At 33.3% G+C, this 20,466-nt stretch overlaps 1 protein-coding gene across 3 annotated transcripts in view; it reads right to left on the reverse strand.

The window, feature by feature from the left end:
- LOC129801143 (nephrin-like) overlaps positions 1 to 20,466 on the reverse strand; it is a 127,941-nt gene that overhangs the window by 31,464 nt on the left and 76,011 nt on the right. For all 3 annotated transcript variants that reach the window (XM_055845909.1, XM_055845910.1, XM_055845911.1), the window contains 5 exons: positions 17,323 to 17,436; positions 13,508 to 13,708; positions 4,383 to 4,534; positions 3,721 to 3,865; positions 3,407 to 3,537 (listed from right to left, as the gene is read on the reverse strand). In XM_055845909.1, the coding sequence (XP_055701884.1) occupies positions 3,407 to 3,537; positions 3,721 to 3,865; positions 4,383 to 4,534; positions 13,508 to 13,708; positions 17,323 to 17,436 (743 nt within the window). The remainder of the gene's footprint in view (positions 1 to 3,406; positions 3,538 to 3,720; positions 3,866 to 4,382; positions 4,535 to 13,507; positions 13,709 to 17,322; positions 17,437 to 20,466) is intronic.

The following is a 20,466-nucleotide window of genomic DNA, read 5'->3' on the forward strand; positions in this document are numbered from 1 at the left end:
GAGTTGATCAGCAAAAAATTAAAAATGAGCGGCAAGAAAAATTAAAAAAGCAGTAAAAATTTAAAAATGAGCAGAATATTTTTACTGATCATTTTTAATTTTTTACTGACCAAATTCAATATTTTTACTGCTCATTTTAAATTTTTTGCTGAGCACTTTTTGTTTTTTACTGACCACTTTTTGTTTTTTACTGATCATCTTTTACTTTTTACTGATCATGTTTAATTTTTTGCTGACCACTTTTCATTTTTTACTGACCGCTTTTAATAAAGTACTGCTCTTTTTTAATTTTTTACTGATCTTTTTAAACTTTTTGCTGCCCTTTTTTATTTTTTACTGACAATTTTTTTTTTACTGATCATTTCGAATTTTTTGCTGACCAAATTTGACTTTTTACTGCTCGTTTATTTAATGCGCAAAGAATTGTGACATCATGAAAAACACCTCAGCCTTGAGAAAGCTCGAGGATAAGATGGGGCAATTTGGAATCATGTCTAGATCAAACATAGAATCAAGAAACGAAAGCTTTTACCAATTGCTCTACGCATCCCCCTCCTTGAAATAACCTTGATTAATAAGGCAAGATGGAAGCAAAACACCAATGCCCCTTTCATAAACATAAGTATGATAAAATTGATTCAACTGGATATATATATAGGATACTGGGGCAATAGTAACCATGGGGTAGTTCTAAACACTGGAATTTTTAAAATTAGATATTAGACATGAGAGGTCGAGATCTATATGAATTCATGGATGCTGTAGGGATCCTTATTCACTGAGGAAGTGATCGACATAAGCACAATTCGCGGGAAGTGAATTATAAAGCTAAGTAATTATAAAGCTCAATTTTATTAAAAATTAAGTGAAAAATTCTAATTTCAAAGCTGACCCGTGTTCAATGGAGCTAGCAATCATCTTATCCTCGCGTGTCGTGGTCATTCGGAGACGATCGGAGCATTTTTGGTTGCTGAAACCATTAGTTTTCTTGAAAATCTAGATGGCACTCTCAACAGCGCCTATGGAAACTTTTAATTTTTGTGCAATATTTCTAATGGATTTATTTTCTTTGTGCAAATAAACGATGATAGGGTGGAGTAACCACTTATCGCCACTTTTAGGAAAAAGTGAAATTAATTGTATTATAACTTTTGACCCCTTATTATTAGATAACTCAAATTTGATACAAAGCTACTTAGATATATTGACTCTAGATTAGTCAAAACTTTTGTACTACATTTAACGCGGGAGTACCTAAAAAACTGTTTTTTTTTAACAATGCAAAAATAACCACTTCGCCGCCACTTTTTACCAGTTTTCGCCAGTTCTGTAACCACTTCTCGCCACCCACTTGGAAAGGTTTAAACTCGATTATTTTGTGCAATATTATGCGAAGAATGCATTCAGCATTTTTTCCTCATGATCACCTTATTAGTACTCACATTAAATGATTTTTCTTCACTTTTATTTGAGAAATCAAATTATTAGACTATTGCACAAAGTAAACAAAACATATTTAACAACTGAGAATCTATGAAGTGAAGTTAGCGTCGCCCATTGAAAAGCATTGGCGACAGGTGGTGAATCAATTTTAGAATATTACCACTTTCCGCCATGGCTAATTTTTACATAAAAATTATATAAAATGAAATATTAACTAACTAAATACAAATTTTATGTATTCGCCGAATGTAATTAAATGTTCAATAGGCAAATTGGTTATTAAAAAATTAAATTTTGTTCGATAAAAGTTTCATGACACTTACTATATTGGGTAAGAAATATTGGATTCAATGCACTTGCTTAAAATATTCCTCTAAAAATGCTCAAACATTTAAATTCAAAACAAAAAATTAGTTTTTTTCGACTCTATACGTAGCAGCAATAAAAATACAAGTAACTTTGCGGCTCATTTATTTAATAAATCGTGAAAAATAGAGATTTCAATATACGTGGCGAGAAGTGGGGCACTGGCGAGAAGTGATGATTCCACCGCACTGCGTTTTATAGGTAACTGAGACCATTTTTTACCCATTTTGCATTATTATTGCATGGAATTTAAAAAAAAAAGTGTTCAAGTTTCTTATTTAACTATTATTTGCCCTATAATAACTGTTTCTATTATTATTTTATATAAAAATAAGCAAATGTATGTTGCTAAAACACATTTTTATTATTATTTTTTTGGAATTTAACAATTCGCGTAATTGGTATAAACAAAAAACTCAATTGAATGTTAGTATATTTTTTTGATGATTTTGGATATGAGTATCTAAACTGGCTACAATGCTACAAAATGCCAAATAAGTGGTAAAACAAATTTAGATATGGGGTTTCTGATGGCGCTAGTTGTAATTTATACTTGTTTTAAAACTTAATAATTAAAATTTGGTGATAAAATACGAAAAAATGGGTGTTTTTAAATTATTGAGCGGCACTGTACATAATTTAAAACAATGCTTTTAATTTTAAGCGACCGTACAAGTTAAGCTCTGTGCAATGATAAACAGTTATTGATTTGTTCATATCTAACGCGCCTGGTTAAATGTTTTCCGGTAAGAATAAATGTCAGAATTTTTATTTAAACGTTTCGCTATTATTTAATAGAACTGTACAAATAAGCAGTATTCCATTTAAAACTTTAAAAATGATGAAATTATTGTTTAAGTTTTGGTAAAGCGAAAAAAGGTTCTCACTCAATTTAAAATAATGATTTAATTTAAATTATGTAAATATGATTAAATTTTACAGTCGAGTTCCTCAAATTTGAACGACAGTTGCGTTCAAAATGTAAAATTTGAGGTTATGTGAAGAAAGTTTTGCGTGGAGTGCCATTTTTCTCTGGTATTTCTTCAATATTATCGTTTTATAATAACTTCCGCAACAAATTTAATTTATTTCACAATAAATTAAATTTAATTTATTTCACAATAAATTACATTGATATATTCTCTAAAGTTGTTTATCTTAATTGACGGAAAGTGCATTTCACATGAATTCCGTTACGTTTTTGAAAATATCGTTCAAATTTGAGGAGTGAGAAATGTCATCTATACCCCCCAAATGTTCAAATTTGAGGAACTCTACTGTATTAATTAAATATATGTATTTTTTCTCATCTTGGTTGCTGATTTTTGCGGTAAACAAATAATGAAGTAACTAACTTCTACTACAGCAAATATTTCCGAAATCTCGGTAGTACCGGTATGGTTATTAGAATGTTAAGTAAATCATAAGATCAATAGAAAAATATTTTTTTTTTCGAAATTGTCATTTAGAAATTCAAATTAAATTTTACAATGAAAATGTAAAACTTGTCGTTATTAAACCGTGTGACATTTTATGAGAGATTCCCAATATATATATTATTCTGAGTGTACTATAGATGTATGAGAGTTGCACTTACGTTGTGTCGCCAGTTGACTTTATACACCCAAGGGTTGGATTTAATGTTGCATTCGAAATACACATCAGCACCCTCGCGTATTGTTGTTATGTTCCAATTACTTCCAAGCTCCAGGCTAACAACGGGAACATCTAATTTGGGTCGTAGAATGGTTCGAGGTTGACGTATATTCCAATGTTTACACATTATGGGGTAGCAGTTGGAAAACCATTAGGAAATTAATTTCATTTTCGCGGTGGTAAAGTTTATTTATGGGTTGACATTGTAATTGTAAAAAATTGGCAAAAGTTGGTATAAGAAGGTTCAGTACTTACGATGAATGTCCAATTTCCAGCCATCCTCCAGTCCAGAGTCAGGTATTTGGGGTTGTTCGCCGCGACACGAGAGAAATTTACCACCATCATCAATTGTTGGGACAAAGGTTAACACGGAAATCGTGGTATTTCCGTCAGGACTGGTCTACAGAAAGAATTTATTATATTTGCTATTTGCTCCTCTTGCTCTCTGTGGTTGTTATTAACAATAGAATGTCTGAGCTGTTTGTTATGTGGTATGGGCTGCTGGGAGGTTCAGGGAACACCGCACCATTGAATCTCGAAATCAGGAGAGTGGGGCTCATAGGTAGGCAAAAAGGCAATTAATTTTACTACACATACAACATGCAAAACCAAATTCAGCCAGAGATGTTGAGTGTTAAGGATGGTTGGGGTTAAAAACCCCAGTACCGAAGAAGGTGGTGAAGAATGCGCCTCACAAAAAAAAGGTGCTGGTTGAAAGGACCAAAAGAGCTTTGAACTTTAAATTTACGAATGAATATTTTTCACTTTATCCCTCGATGGAACGTTTTTCAACCCGAAGTGGTGGGGAACACAGAGAATATTCTTTTTCTGAATCCATGGATAAAAGGTTTTCCATTGTAGGCATCCCTTACCACACTACATTTGCCTCACTCATTGATTTATGCCATTTCTCTCACCGTTTCCCGGGTGTCTCTCATCGGGGTACTTCCTTTCCACCATGTCACAGTGGGTGCCGGCCTGGAGCCCACCACTTCGCACCATAGCTCGTAGGAGTGCCCTGCAGATAATGCTCGGTTCTCACCTTGGAGCTTCACCCATAGTGGTCGTACTGTTGAAGACAATTTAATTTACTCATAGTTAGAGGTGAAAAACTGCTATTCATCTCAATTGGTGACACAGGAACTGTGCAATTGATATCACTAATTACTGCACAAGCATCATAATTCCTGATTGCATTAACGTTAACCCATTGAAGCACAAAGAATCTTTCCAAGCGACACAAAGCAGGAATGTATTTTAAGAATTTCTCAGTAAAATTTCACTAAGCAGTTTTAATTAAAAATTCATGAAATTAATTTGTTTATTGGATGTTGGTTATGATTATCTATATCAATTAATTATGTGGGGTAAATGATTCACAGCTATGACAACAATTTACTCTTTTTTAAGTTTGCTACCTGTCTGGCATCCAAATGGTAATTAGCTGGACACACCTACGACTTAAGTCAAGAAACGACTTAACGTACTTTAATTGGAATTTTCAGGATTTTTTTTATAATTTTAAGAAATGTCCCAATTAAACATACTGTTAAAAAACGAATCTGCCTGAGATAGATTATCCAACGTTAATGGCTAGACGATTATTTTTTTTATCTGTTTTATTGTTGAATTAACCCTTTAAGAGTGCTTTCTTTAATATGCGAAAAAAAAGTTTTTCAAAACAATGTTTTCTAGGATTATTATGATCCAATAAAGTCGAAAAAACCGGGATCGGGAATCTTCGTTTTTTTCCATTTTGTTTTTTACACTTTTGTTTTTCCCAGTTTGTCTTTGGAATCTTTATCTTCGGTAATTTTTGTTTTTCAGAAACTTTGTCTTTGGAAATCTTGTCTTTTATACATCTTGCACAATTATCGGAAATTTTGCCTTTGACACATTTTGCACAAATATATTTTATAACTTTGCAAAAATTTCCCTTTTCTCAGAAAATTTCGCTTTACCCCAAAGGATGAAACTAAAAACTTCCCAAAAACACGGAAAAGTTTCCCGACAGGGTGATACTGATAACTTCCCAAAACACAGGAAATTTCCCCTTGTCCAAAAGGACGAAACTTAAAACTTAAAAAAAAACAATGTGATTTCATTATTTCATTTAATAAAATATACTGAAAGACTGATTTTACTGAAAGACAAAATTTCCAAAGACAAAGATTCCAAAGACAAACTGGGAAAAACAAAACTGTAAAAAACAAAATGGGAAAAACAAAGATTCCGCAAACCGAAAAAACATCCATTCTTCATTATCTCTTTTAGTTTAGGCGCTAGGTGAGAAAATATTAAAAAAAAAAATTAAAACTCTTTTTGCTTCTAAAATTCACATTATTACTTTTTTTCAAATTTTTTAAATAAAATATTATATACAAAGTAGAATGACATATCTTTCAGTAAAAAATAAATATATTATATTTTAGTCAGATAACTCTAAATCGGTATTTTTATGGAAATTGGAAATGAGTTTTTTTTCGCACAAATATTTTGTGTTGCTTTTTCTCTGACCTGTCACACAAAACTGGGAATAGCAACAAAACGAAGAGTCAAAATGAGCTCAAACTTTCGAAAGATGTTATAAAGACTATTACCGAGGACACTATAGCACTTTTAAATAAATAAAAACTTTGTAATTGCAGTAAATGTGATTTTTGAAATAAATTAAATAAAATAAAAAAAATAAATGTGATTTTTGTGAACACCGTCTTGAGACGATCTTATCTGTTAAAGGGTTAAGGCCAGTGGAAAGTTTCCCGTCTTGAAAGGGTTAAAGGAATCCCGTAAGAGAATTCTAAATGCGGTCTTGAAAACACTTTGTAATTTTCATTTTTTGGATCGGTTGTAAATCGGTATGAATCCAAAAGTATTGGCAGAGAAAAATTTGAAGTGCCTTTTCTATAGTTTTCTTTAGCAAAATAAAAGGGGTGACTCATTCCCCTTTTTAATGACAAATATTTCTGGCTTCTCGTGTCATACGACACATTTTTCGAATGACTCGAGTTTAGCGAAATTCTTTTTCTTCTTCGAATGTTTTTTTTTTCTGGATGCTCAAGCTTTTAACATTGGGTTTTGGGAAATTTTATATTTTTTTCGCTAAAGTTTGTATTCTCTTTGATTAATTTCTTGGAATTCGACAAAAAAAATCATTGCCAATCTATTACCATTTCAAAAAAAAAATGTAAAAATAAAACTAAGACTAAAGTTTAGGGGGTTCCCCTAATTAGGATGTCCAAAATTAAGTGTTTTTCGCATATTTTAGAAGACAAAGAACAAGAAGAGAAAGCTTCTTGGACTTTTTGGTATATATGTTTATTAGGTGAGATTCTTAACAATCTCACCTACTATAATCCTAACAAAATTTCATGTCGTCCGATCGACCTCAAACTTGGCCAAAATGTGTTTCGCCACTTCCTGATCACGAATATATATGTGGCTATTTTACGTTCCCGGCCGGCCGGCCGGCCGGCCGCTCTTTGGAGCTTAATAGCTCCTAAACTAAAAAAGGTATCGACTTGCGGTTTTCGGCAAAGGTTATATATCGCATGAAAATTGCAACTTGGTGCATTGACCCCCCACCCCCCACCCCTCCTTCCGCCATTTTGAAGACCCCCCTTTTTCTGTTTTCTCAATATCTCCGCCCCTATGGTATCGAGCGGGCTCAAATTTTAGTATGTTATAGCTGGGCCTTAGAGCTTTCCATCAATACCAAACTTAAGGTCCCCCGACCCCCCTGACCCGAGCTATAAGGGTCCAAAAAAAATTCTTAAAATGGCCATAACTCCTGTTCTAATTGTCAGAATTTAAAAAATGAGGGCTTTTTGGAAAGCTCTCATGAAATGCCACTCCCCCTTCTAACATCGCAAGTTCATAAAACCACCGCTAGGGGCGCTATTATTAAAAAGAAAATTTTTAAATCTTAAAAGTTAAATAGCTCAAAAATTCCTTATGCAATCGGGCTGAAATTTTAGTATGTTGTAGCCGTTGATTATACCTATCAAACAAAAAAAACCTTTAGTCGATCCATAACCCCTGACCCGAGCTATAAGGGGTCAAAGTTCGAACATTGACCGGCCTCTATCTCCGGTTCTAATTAACATAGCGGCCTAAATTTTACCTTTTTGGTTTCGTCTCGATGAGCACTTTCAGATGGAAGTTCAAAAAGTCACCACAGGTGGCGCTGTGATAGCGTCAAAATTCATCGAAATTCAAAGTAATTTTTCTCAAAAACGGCATTGTGCAAGTTAATGAAATTTTAGTATGTTGTAGTCCAGTCTAAGACGTTTCCAAAATGGTGCAAATGTGCGCTGTGGTTAAAACAGAACCGGAGATATGAGGGGTCAAAGTTCACAAAATTCAAAAAATCATATCTCCGGTTCTATGTGACCGATTTTGATGAATGAGGGCTTAAACGAAAGATCTCACCAAATGCTACAACTTTCTAGAATATTTGAACTTCGTGGGACCGACACCAAGGGCGCCACAGTCGAAAAACCAATTTCAATATCACATAACCTCAATTATCTCGACTGTCGCTGAACCGATTTTGATGATTACTTCGACATAATTGTAGAGCACATTTGTCTCTACATTACGTCCATACATCATTTTCCACTAAGACTATGCTATCACTCCGATTTTGCCGTTTAAGTGTGAAAAAATTGATTTTTCCCATAATAACGCTTTGAAATCACTCAGATGCCAATTTGACTGCCTCTACTCCACCAAGACACTTAAAATAGGGGTTTAAATGGAAAGTCCCACAAAAGACAACAATTCTTTGATATAGTTGAAGTTCAACAAATGACTACTAGGGGCACTCTGGATGAAAAAACAAGTTAAGAAACAAAAAACCTCGCTTATCTTGGCTTCTGAGTAATCGATGAGATCATGTTCTATGGGAAAATTATAAAGAACATTCTGGTCTACATTTCACCCATATATTACTTTTGTGCCAGTTCATCCAAATCCTTGATATTTTGGTTTAAATACCAAATTTGTATAATTTCACGAATTTGATACAAGATAACTGAATGGCGTCTCCCAACTTCAGCTCTAAATCGAATTTGCATGCACTCCGAGTTAGCTCACGTTAAGAATCTCACCTACATAAGCCGGTTAGGATTATCTGTCCCTTTATATTTAAAGTCTCTAGAATATTTTCAAAACCTTTGAAAAGAAAATTTTCGGAAAAAATATTAAAGTATGCCATACTACTAATTGGCGTAAAATTTGCAGACTGTCATTCTTTTTAGAAAGATAATTTTTAATTTCCTAAGTTTATTTCATATAACGATGTGGAGATCTAGAAATAGGTTTTCAACACTTGTTGTAGGTCAAATAGAAAATAACTTAATTCTGAATAAGGGCAGAATCACATTGACAGTAAAATGCTCGCTGTAGCCTCACCGTATTTCGTTGATTTACGCATTTTCATTGCTATTCTTACGCAAATTCTCAATAATTTACCGTATTGCCTTATCTCATACTCGGTGGCACTAGGTGAAAATAGTATATGAAATTGAATAAAACGAAAATGCGATAAACGGTAAGTAAAAAAAAACTGTAGAATTTTTTTGCCACAGTTTTTCGTACAGTTTTTTTTTTGCTCAACGTTTATCGTGCCACCGAGTATGAGATAATGTAACACGGTAATTGAGAATTTGCGTAAAAAATACAATGAAAATGCGTAAATAAAACAAATACGGTGAGGGCTTTGACGGTCATCTTAACAATTTCACAAAATTGTTAAGATAAAAAGTGGAGAAAACTCATTTAAAAACTTCGATTATTCGGCTGAACTCTCGCAAACTTGCTTGGCGCTTTTTGCTTTTGTCACCGTATCTACGAAAATACGAATGGAATTCTGCAACTTTTATGGTAGCGCGGATAGTATTAGATAGCGGAGGGTTATAGCGTGCCATAGAAGGAAATTTAAGAGACCGCTGTTTATTCTAAGTAAACATCTCTCTTCCTGTTCACTGAAATATCCGAAATATCAGCCTGATACAAATATTTTTTCTTCAAATTATACGCAATGAAAAATATTATTTGCTGTCTAATTCTGTCCCAGTCTCCCATATTATTCTAAAGTGATTTATCTATCAATTTAAGCTATAAAATTTATCGATTTCTTTTGATTCCGTACTAAGGAAATCCCTTAATATAACGAACAATGAAAATAAAAGGATAGGTCAAAGGTTAATTGATTTTTTTTAACTTCATACCAAGTTAAAGAACAGCAGAAAGCACATAATGTTTTAGGGGAGGGATTGAATGAGAAACTCAATTTCTGTGAATACCATCCAGTTTGGTCCCATATGCTCATCATGCTTACGGCAATGTCATCAGCACAGAACTCAGACTACTTTCTATAAAATTAACATCACTGTCCTCATTTGTCCGGACTGGAAAATGCTCATCATGCAGTCAAACGAATCCCACCTAATAGCCTCTGGTATCTCTATCTTTCTCTCAAATAACTCTGCACCTGTTCAATCTTTCAATGTAAGCAACTAAAAACTGGCCAGGGTTATTATGGGACTAAAATTTTTAGACGAAAGATTCACAAACTGTGCAGAATTTGGACATTAAGAATTAGAATGTAGAGATAAAAGGATTATATGGCAAAAATTGAATCTACAAATGATGATGAGCACTTTTGCATGGAAATCTTTAGCAGTTTTTCTGGACAAAAGTGTATTGGAAACTCATGTAGGTTAATACCATTGACTACTTTATCTCTTCTCAAAAGTTATTCAATCCTCACCTCTCAGAAATTTAGATTTGGTTGCTGTACCATTTTCTCGAAATAAGGTAGACGCCTCTAACACACCGCACCGATTGGAAGTAGAAGGAAGATGCGATGGTAAAAAAGGACAATAAAAGTTTGTTTCAAATGTCCCGGAAAACATTTCTGGGATTCTCAATTGAAGAATATGTATGTCAACCAAACGGAGACTCTGTTTGTGAATTTGTGCTAAAGACAAGAAATGTCCCCAAAATTGAATTTGTAGCGAAACTTTGATTTTTTAGCAAATATGTTCAAAGGGGATATTCTCTCATATGAAAGCTTCATGGAAGTTTTAAATAAACTACAGAAAATTGAAAAAAAGCAAAACAAAGAAGCATACCACTAACATTGATAGAATTCTTGTGATTTCAAGTATTTCTCGAGTCTCATCTTGAAAAAGGAACTATGTAGAGATGAATTAGAAAACTAGTGATAAGCTCAGATCAATTTATTGTAGGTGACATTCTTAACTTCAGCAAAGTGGGATTGCATGCAAATGTGATTTGGAGCTAAAGTTGGAAAATATTAAGCAGTAATTTTGAATCAAATTTCTGAAACAAATGTAAATATCGTATTTTAAGCAAAATGAATTAGATCTATGAATTAGATCTATGAATTAGATGAACTGAGAGTATGATATATCGGTGATGGGTAGATCGGAATACCCTTTAAAATTCTGTAGAAAAACTTAATCTTATCGATTGCTTTAGACAGATAACTTATTTTATTTGTTTTTAAACCCGTTTTTTTTTTTTGAAGAGCGACCCTTGTATCCATGTGAGAACTTCAACTATGTTATAAAATTGTTGAATTTTGTGACATTTCTTATAAACTTTAACTAACAAGGTCGAGTAAAAGCGATCATAGCAGTACATGTGTACTTATACAGTGTTATTATAGGAAAAAATTATCCTTTTTTACACTTTTACAGGACGAAATCGGACGGATGAATTAGTCTGAGCAGACTATAATGCATAGATAAAATACAGTTTTTATTACACAGATGTAAATGTTCTCCGCAGTTATGTTTAAATAAATTAACAAAATTGGTGAAGCGCGGATGTCACAATAATTGAGATAACCCTCAAAATTCAATTCACAAAAGAATTTGAAGACATTCCGAGTTACAAGCACTCGGAGGCTGCCACTAAAGAATCTCACCTACCATAAGCTCATCTGGGCTTATATCGTTATAACTAAAGGTTCAATACTGGAGGCCAACAAAAGCAGAAAAGGTCATTGAAATCGATTAATCAATAGAGACGGAGTTTAGCCAGTATTGGTATATCAAGGTATGGGAACAGTGGAGTGGGGACGTGTCCGACTTCGATTATTCGATTCTAGCGCCCCTAGCGATGGTTGCGTAAATTTAGTACGTTTGGAAGAAGTGTAACATTTAACGAGTTTTCAAAAATACTAAGCAGAATCAAATTCTGCGACTAGAACCAGAACTTAAGCAATTTTGAAATTCATAACTTAAGTGGCATTGTATGATAATTTCTGTTTTTATTCTTTACTACTTCGAAAAATCCAATAAATATAAAATGATTTCCACTATATGTATATGTGAAGAGCATTTATTGAGCTATTAAAATAAGATAGTATTACCTTCACTTCTTTTACATAATCGTGAAATAACGAAATAACTAAAAAACGATTTTTGGTTTGGTCCTTTAACCCCTTAGGGACTATTGGGTCATCGCTTACCTATTTTTTTCCTACGGTCATCTAAAGTAATAATAGAAATCATCTAACCCTTTAAGGACAATTGGGTCACGGGTGACCCAAAAATGAATTTTTCCTACGGTCATCTAAAGTTATGTTTTCCACTAAAAAGTCAGAAAAAAAATTTTTTTTTCTGACTTCCAATTTATGATCCTCTCGTCCTTAAAGGGCTAAAGTAATAAATATCATAAACTATTTCTCTTCAGAATTAATCAGAAATACTATGAATCATTATTATGAATCAGAAATATATTATTATTATTAATTTGCTCTATAAAATCAGACAAATTTTCGACCCTCTCATCCTTAAAGAGTTAAGTGTATAAAGAGTATAAGAGTGTATAAGAGTTATGTGTAAATATTTGTTTTCTCGATTACGAGATGACATTGGTGGAGCATAGGGTAAGTGTGCCAAATTTCGACATAGTTGCCTGCAAGCGCCAAAGTCTCAAGTTTGAAATGTAATATCTTTAATAGAAATTGATTTTTTTATTCCTTCTATTTTAGGAGTGTTTCTTAGAACCTTATAGACAGTTTATCGTCTTTATTTACTCTGAAAATCATTCTTAATACATTTTAAAATGAATAAAAATGTAGACATAGCTTTGGTGCCCTATTTCGGCCACCTTCATTCTCATAGTTCCTTGCCCTTTAGTAATTCTTCCAATGCCTTTTTCACGTCATCTCGTTTGTCGAAGCTACATTTTTTTGTTACTATTTTCATTATATAATCTCTAGAGTATGTAAAAACTAAAAATTCATAGAAATTCGAGGAACAAAAAAGGTGGCCGAAATTGCAAGCTGGCCGGAATTTGGCACACTTACCCTAAGTGACATCTAAAATTAACCTTACGCAGTAAAAACTCGAAATCAATACCTCTGATAACGTAAAAATGAAAAATGGACCAAATCACTAGTTTATAAACAAAAACCATTCTGCTTTACAATTTATTTTTATTACTGACCTAATTTAAATTATTTGTGATAATTTTAAAATTTCGCTGTTTATTATATAATATTTCGGCTTATAAAAATTAAATAAATGTATTTTATCTTACTTATGATTTTTTTCATTTTGAGTGAGTTCAAATTATAAATCATACTATAGCGCTTATAGAATTAATTAAATATTTATAATTAATAAAGTTTATAAAATTATCCATTGAATTTCAGGATAGTTTTAAACTTTATCAAAGCATTTTCCATAAGACCTGTTTTTGAATCTACTTGTTTGTGATATACAAATATTCCAGTTTATGGTGATACCTACATTTTAGTCATGCCACATTTTTTCATTAACTAACCCGAAAGTAAAGAATATTGCCAAGACATCTTGGCATGGATGTTAAGTAAAAGCGCTTGGGAAAGTGAGAATGAGCAGTGAGATGATGGAATTAATTACACTGAGAAAATCTCAAAATACAGTGTCTCCTGCAAGATGCTTGTCAACAAGGGAGTTGTCTGATGCAGGAAGATCTTCTCTTTTTCGAGGTGTCTCTTAACTTATAGTGTACTCACAATTCATATCAAGTGTGATCGCACTGGAAATTGGTGTCGTGACATTGTTGTTGGACGCCTGACAAGTCAGAACAGTGTGCAAATGATGTCTCTGCAATTTTTCCAGATGCAGCACATTCTTCACTCGTTTCTCTGTGACTGTGAAGGAATCGTCTAAGACGCTGTTTTCCTGCAGCCAGACCAAAGTCGGTACTGGGCGACCTTTAAATAAAAGGTGAAGAGTATAAAAATGATGATGAAGCGAGGCATCATTTCTGGTGGCAGGAAAATTAAATAGATGAAAAGTTTGTGGTGTTATGGTTTGCAGTCTATATAGTTTTAAATTCGTTCTATAGTTTTAATCTTCTTAAAGATCTTCCAGAATAGACACAATAGGATGCGAGAATTAACTGTAATATGCTTTTATTCGACTTCAAAGAGGCTTATAAGAAGAATTTTGGATTTAAATGTCCATGTCTATTCAAGTCCGACAAGCTCTTATAAGAGCGGCTCTTTTCTTGTAAAAATCACTTAAGGCAATAAGTAATTCTATAAGCATATAGGGTAAGTGCTTATAATTTTGGACAGTCTGCTTATAAGCATCGAAGTTCCAAGTTTGAAGTGCGATATTTTCTATACTAATTGACATTTCTTGTTACTCTCTTTTCGGAAGGGTTGTTTAGAAACTTAGCAAGCTATTTATCGTCTTATTTTTATTAAAATTAGTTTTAATACGTTTAAAAATGAATTGATAAGTAGAGGTGACTTTGGCTCTTATTTTGGACAACTTGTTTATTAATTTGTCCAACTTGGCTGTAAATTTGGACAGCTAATCCGCCTCAATAGGATACCCATTGTTCTTCATTTCATGAACCAATCTTACCAAGTCCTCTTACTGTTCATGTAAGGGAAACGTAGAATGTCACAGAAGCCCGGAAACTTTCCATATCATTCATTAAAGTGAGTTGACTTCGATACTCCAAGTACGTGCAGATTCGCTCATTCCCTGACCTTTCCGGGTGCCTTTCAAGGCATTTCTCGCTACATCTCTTTCGTAGAGATGATGCTCCTTTGTTTCTCCAGGCATTTGTCCAACCTAGTCATCACAAAAGCTAAAACTTCACGAAATTTCGTGAGAAAAACACCTGTCTAAAATAAGAATCATCACCTCACTGGTGAATGTCTTAAAAAATTTCCCATTTTTCACACGAAAAATATAATTCACAAGGCAAATCTCACTTCAGGTCAAATGTACAAATCATCAGTAACGTGAATCAACACAATATTCAATGAATATTCAATAATATCACTCAAAAACAGCGAACAAACTTTGTTAGTACTTCACCAAAACTAAATAAGACTGAAGTAAGCCACGAAGTTCTATCATATTTCTCGTAAGCAATTGCTCACACTGAATTTTCAACAAAGCAATTTCAACTCAAATCATATTCAAATTTTAACGTATTTAGTGTTAAAATCTTCCAAAAAGAACAAATATTTAGATAGAATTCATTATTCATCAAATATTGGAATAAAAATCCATCATTTTAATCAATTTATTTTTAGTGTCCAATGTTATCCTCAAAGTGTCCAAATTTAGAAACTGTCCAAAATTATGAGCACTTACCCTAAGGCACTTCGAGGATTTTTTTTTCTTCAATTTTTCGATTATTACAAAATTAAATTAGAGAATTTTGTGCTTTCAAAATTCGGTTTTATCATCAATAGCTGAAACTGAAAATTTTTCATAATTTGAAACGCTTGTTTGTGAGCTAAGTGATGTTTACAAGATTTTCATAAAAGTGTTAGTTTTGATTTGGGTTTGGTAGTATAGACTACTCATATCTCAAAAAATGATAATAGGTCAATTATTATCATTTTAAGTAAATTAAAAATAAATATTTTTTCTTGCTTATCATAATAATATGGTGGCACAACGTTCCACAGAGGACTTAGGTCTTCCCGGAAGAGGAGTTTAGAACACGCATTATCATTATTTTTATACATGATTAAGGTTGTCAGTCCCATGCCCCGTAGAATCAAGTTCAGTGAAGCTCACTGGATGCAATCCAAACAACTTTAATGCAGGAAAAGTTTCTGGTGACTTTTAAGAATTCGGGATTTTGGCTTTCGGAATTTTGAGCGAGACCAGATAGAGAGAGTACCTTACCACTTAACCTTGATTGCGCCAACACAGTAAAAGCAATTCCTAAATAATATGTCCACATCATTAAAAGGCTGGACAGTTTCAGATTTGCTTGACTTTCGATATTAAAATTTTTCGATAATAAAATATTTTTTGGAAATAATGCCATTGTGTTATCTAACCCAACTAAAATAAGGCGGACTGAGTTAGCTTGAATAATACAGTTAATTAGCAATAATGAACTGAATGATACATTTGGCTTAAAAACTTATAAAAACATTTTTTTTATCAGTGGGATTATTCGGAGAGAATCTCCGTCCGGATGCGGTAACACAACTGGTGGAGTTTTCAATCCAGGATCAAAAACTCAACTCTTCTACCAGAGCTTTCGACACGTTCCGCGTCTTCGTCAGTGGCCGAGTGTGTCAGTGATCTTTGGGTTTCGTTGGGTTTGGGTATTTTTGTGTTTGGTGGGAGGCTTTCAGTGTTTTCACAAGGAATCTTGAATGGGCACAACACACAACCTTCGATCATCCGGCGTCAACTGAGGAAGACACGGACCGTGTCGAAAGCTCTGGTAGAAGAGTTAAGTTTTTGAATCTGGGTTGAAAACTCCACCAGTTGTGTTGCCGCATCCGGACGGAGATTCTCTCCGAATAATCTCACTATTACATCAACGGCAATTTATTTCTTAGGAAATTCTTTTTATCCCTTAAGATCATAAATATAATTTTCTGAATTGCTGACATACATATATGCCTTTATCCGTTTTGCAACAAAAGTATATAACAGTTGTCACGGGAAGGTGGGCAATATAACGCAGCTAAACTTTTTATCGAAAATGATTTTATTAATAAATATTTATGCATTATATTTAAAATAAGTCAATACTTTTAGTATTCGTCGAGTGCTGACTGTCTGAAAATATATACTTAGCATGAAGAAAATTATTCATTGTCCAAAAACTATATATTTTCGAAATTAATGCTAGCTTGAAACTACCCCAGCCTCAACTACTTCAATACTCACAGCATATTTATTAAATGTGAATAGATTTCAAAGAAAGCTTTGTCAGTTGTTTAATTGGTTTTTCTTTCTCAATGAAGTGGTAAAGTAGGTGATTCTTTCTATGAAACGCAAATTTGATCAAAAAAGAGGCATTTCACAATATTTTTAAAAGGCCTACCAGTATCTTAGGTTTTTAGAACAAGACTTTTTTTTAAGGATTATTTTGTATTAAGCATATTTTTCGTAAATTGAAAATTGTTTGATATATTTCGCGGGAAGTGCTATCGGAATTGAAGATGATATGTATACAGTCTGTGTTAATTAAAATGTTTCGATTGGAGAGCATCCAATATGTTAAATATGCAAATTACTTCAATTTCAATAACCTTTTTTCTAGATTTCCTTTTTGTCTATTCGCTGTGAAAACATCAGAGGGATTTGCGCGAAACTTTGGAGAAAAAAATCCTGAACTAATTTACCTACTAAAAAGAAAACGTTTCAGACAGCAAAAGTCTGAATGGGTAAATTTGAAACTTAGGGGGGGTGGGGTGGTGTGAGATTTCATTGAAAAATTCATTTGACCTCGCGGGGGCGGAGTTAGGGTCAAAGAGAGCAAAAGAGCGAAGCCTTTAATTAAAATTTTGTCGTCAATGTACGTTAAAGCACTATCATATATACTCACCTCCAGTTGAAACACAGGTAAGATCCACGGAAGCTCCCTCGTTGTACGGTCCGAGGATATAGTGTGGAATGTGATGGCCTTTTTCATCCAAAATTAACACATTCTCCGGTGGAACTGCGAGAAGAGTTTGAAAACTTTTTTTTAGTCTTTTGCTGCAGACAAGATTATGAATTATGCAATTTTTCTTCAAAACAGTTGACATTTTCTTGCATTCTCAAGCTTCAAAATTGTATAAAAAGTGCCTGAGTGAAAGTTTTATTCGTTTGGTTGAATTTTTATGAGAATGTTTCAGAAAGTGAGTTAATCATTTATGAAATATTTCTTCTCTCTATTTTGCATTACAATTATTTCTGCGAAGAAATTAATTATGAGTATGTTTTATTAAAATTTATCTGTTATTTTATTTAATTTTTGTACTTTAAAGAAAAATCTGTTTAATATTTTTAACTTGTTGAAATATTGTCTTGATTTTATGACTATTAGGGAAAAGTGCCCATGCTTCGTACGATCCCAGGCTACGTAATGACTAAGTTTTTTCTTTATTTCTCAATCTTCTCAATAAATGTGACTCATCGTACCCAAATTTTTTAAACTCACACTGACTGAGAAAAAACGGGGGTGCGATTAACTTTATTTCCTCATAACTTTAACACCTTTTAGGTGTAAAAATATATCAACATTTTTTAATGTTAATTTTACACCTTTTTAAGGGTAAAATTAACATAAAAAAGGGTTACACTGACCCCTAATATACCTAAAACGCATAATATTTACACCGATTTCGGATCAATACTGCAGGGTAAAATAAACATTTACGGAATGTTATTTTAACTTTTTCGGATTTCTATCAGTGCAGTTTCTTAAGGGGTTACGTGTGTCGCGCATATACTATGAAAAAGCAGCATATTTTCTTGACATCTTTTTTCAACATATGTAATAAACAAAAGTTTATTTCGAGTTCTTGAGCATATAAATGTATAACATTTTAACCATAATTTCTAAAATTTTCATTTCAAAATTTGAAAATTTGATTTTTGAGACAGTTCTTGAAAAATTACTTAGTTTTCGGTGGGCAAGATTTCTCAGAGTATATTCAACTGACATCAAATACTAAAGGGACAGATAATCCTAACCGGCTTATGTAGGTGAGATTCTTAACGTGAGCTAACTCGGAGTGCATGCAAATTCGATTTGATGCTGAAGTAGGGAGACGCCATTCAGTTATCTTGAATCAAATTCGTGAAATTATACAAATTTTGTATTTAAACCAAAATATCAAGGATTTGGATGAACTGACAGAAAAGTGTTATATGGGTGAAATGTAGACCAGAATGTTCTCTATAATTTTCCCATATAACATGATCTCATCGATTACTCAGAAGCCAAGATAAACGAGGTTTTTTGTTTCTTAACTTGTTTTTTCATCCAGAGTTCCCCAAGTAGTCATTTGTTGAACTTTAACTATATCAAAGAATTGTTGTATTTTGCGGGACTTTCCATTTAAAACCCTATTTTAAGTGTCTTGGTGGAGTAGAGGCAGTCAAATTTGAAAAATTTGTGTGAAAGTGTGAAAAAATCAATTTTTTCACACTTAAACGGCAAAATCGAAGTGATAGCGTAGTCTGAGTGGAAAATGATGTATGGACGAAATGTAGAGACAAATGTGCTCTACAATTATGTTGAAGTAATCATCAAAATCGGTTTAGCGACAGTCGAGATAATTGAGGTTATGTGATATTGAAATTGGTTTTTCGACTGTGGCGCCCCTGGTGTTAGTCCCACAAAGTTCAAATGTTCTAGAAAGTTGTAGCATTTGGTGAGATCTTTCGTTTAAGCCCTCATTCATCAAAATCGGTCACATAGAACCGGAGATATGATTTTTTGAATTTCGTGAACTTTGACCCCTCATATCTCCGGTTCTGTTGAAACCACAGCGCGCATACGCACCATTTTGGAAACGTCCTAGACTGGACTACAACATACTAAAATTTCATTAACTTGCACAATGCCATTTTTGAGAAAAGTGACTTTGAATTTCGATGAATTTTGACGCTATCACAGCGCCACCTGTGGTGACTTTTTGAACTTCCATCTGAAAGTGCTCATCGAGACGAAACCAAAAAGGTAAAATTTAGGTCGATATGTTAATTAGAACCGGAGATAGAGACCGGTCAATGTTCGAACTTTGACCCCTTATAGCTCGGGTCAGGGGTTATGGATCGACTTAAGGTTTTTTTTTGTTTGATAGGTATAATCAACGGCTACAACATACTAAAATTTCAGCCCGATGCACAATGGAATTTTTGAGTTATTTAACTTATAAGATTTAAAAATTTTCTTTTTAATAATAGCGCCCCTAGCGGTGGTTTTATGAACTTGCGATGTTAGAAGGAGAAGTGGCATTTCACGAGAGCTTTCCAAAAAGCCCTCACTTTTTAAATTCTGACAATTAGAACCGGAGTTATGGCCATTTTAAGAAATTTTTTTTGGACCCTTATAGTTCGGGTCAGGGGGGTCGGGGGACCTTAAGTTTGGTATTGATGGAAAGCTCTAAGGCCCAGCTATAACATCCCGTCAAATAATATCTGCAGATATCTTTAAGATTTCTGTAGAGAAAATCTACACCTCTACAGAATATCTGCAGATAAATTCTGTAGATATTCTTACGAATTTTATTTGGGCTTGGGACAAAATTCGTCAGAATATTTCGGCAGATTTATGACGAATCTCTGATGAATTTCTGTAGATATTCTGTAGATTTTTTCTACATTCCAGACTTTCCAGACAAGATGTGTCAGAAGAGATGGAAAAATTTTTCACTGAAGTTTGCAAAATTCTATAGAGTTATTCTTAGTGATATCACGGTGTTTATATAAAATAAAGAATTCTGCGACGCCGTGTTACAAGTAGAGAAAAGTGAAGTGAAAACTTTAAACAGAGTGTCGACCAAAATTTCGTGTTTTTGTATCATTCGATTGGTGATTTTTAAGAAATTAGTATTTTTGCTCGCAGTTTTTTTACTTATCTAAAATGTGTACTCGGTAATGCTTGTTAAGCAGAGCATACAATTTTCTTTATAACTTCTACAGTTTCTTCATAAATCAACAATATTTTTGTGAAGTAATGGAGGTTATGCAGATTTTC

The sequence above is a fragment of the Phlebotomus papatasi genome, chromosome 2, assembly GCF_024763615.1.
Source record: "Phlebotomus papatasi isolate M1 chromosome 2, Ppap_2.1, whole genome shotgun sequence".
NCBI classification, from domain to species: domain Eukaryota; kingdom Metazoa; phylum Arthropoda; class Insecta; order Diptera; family Psychodidae; genus Phlebotomus; species Phlebotomus papatasi.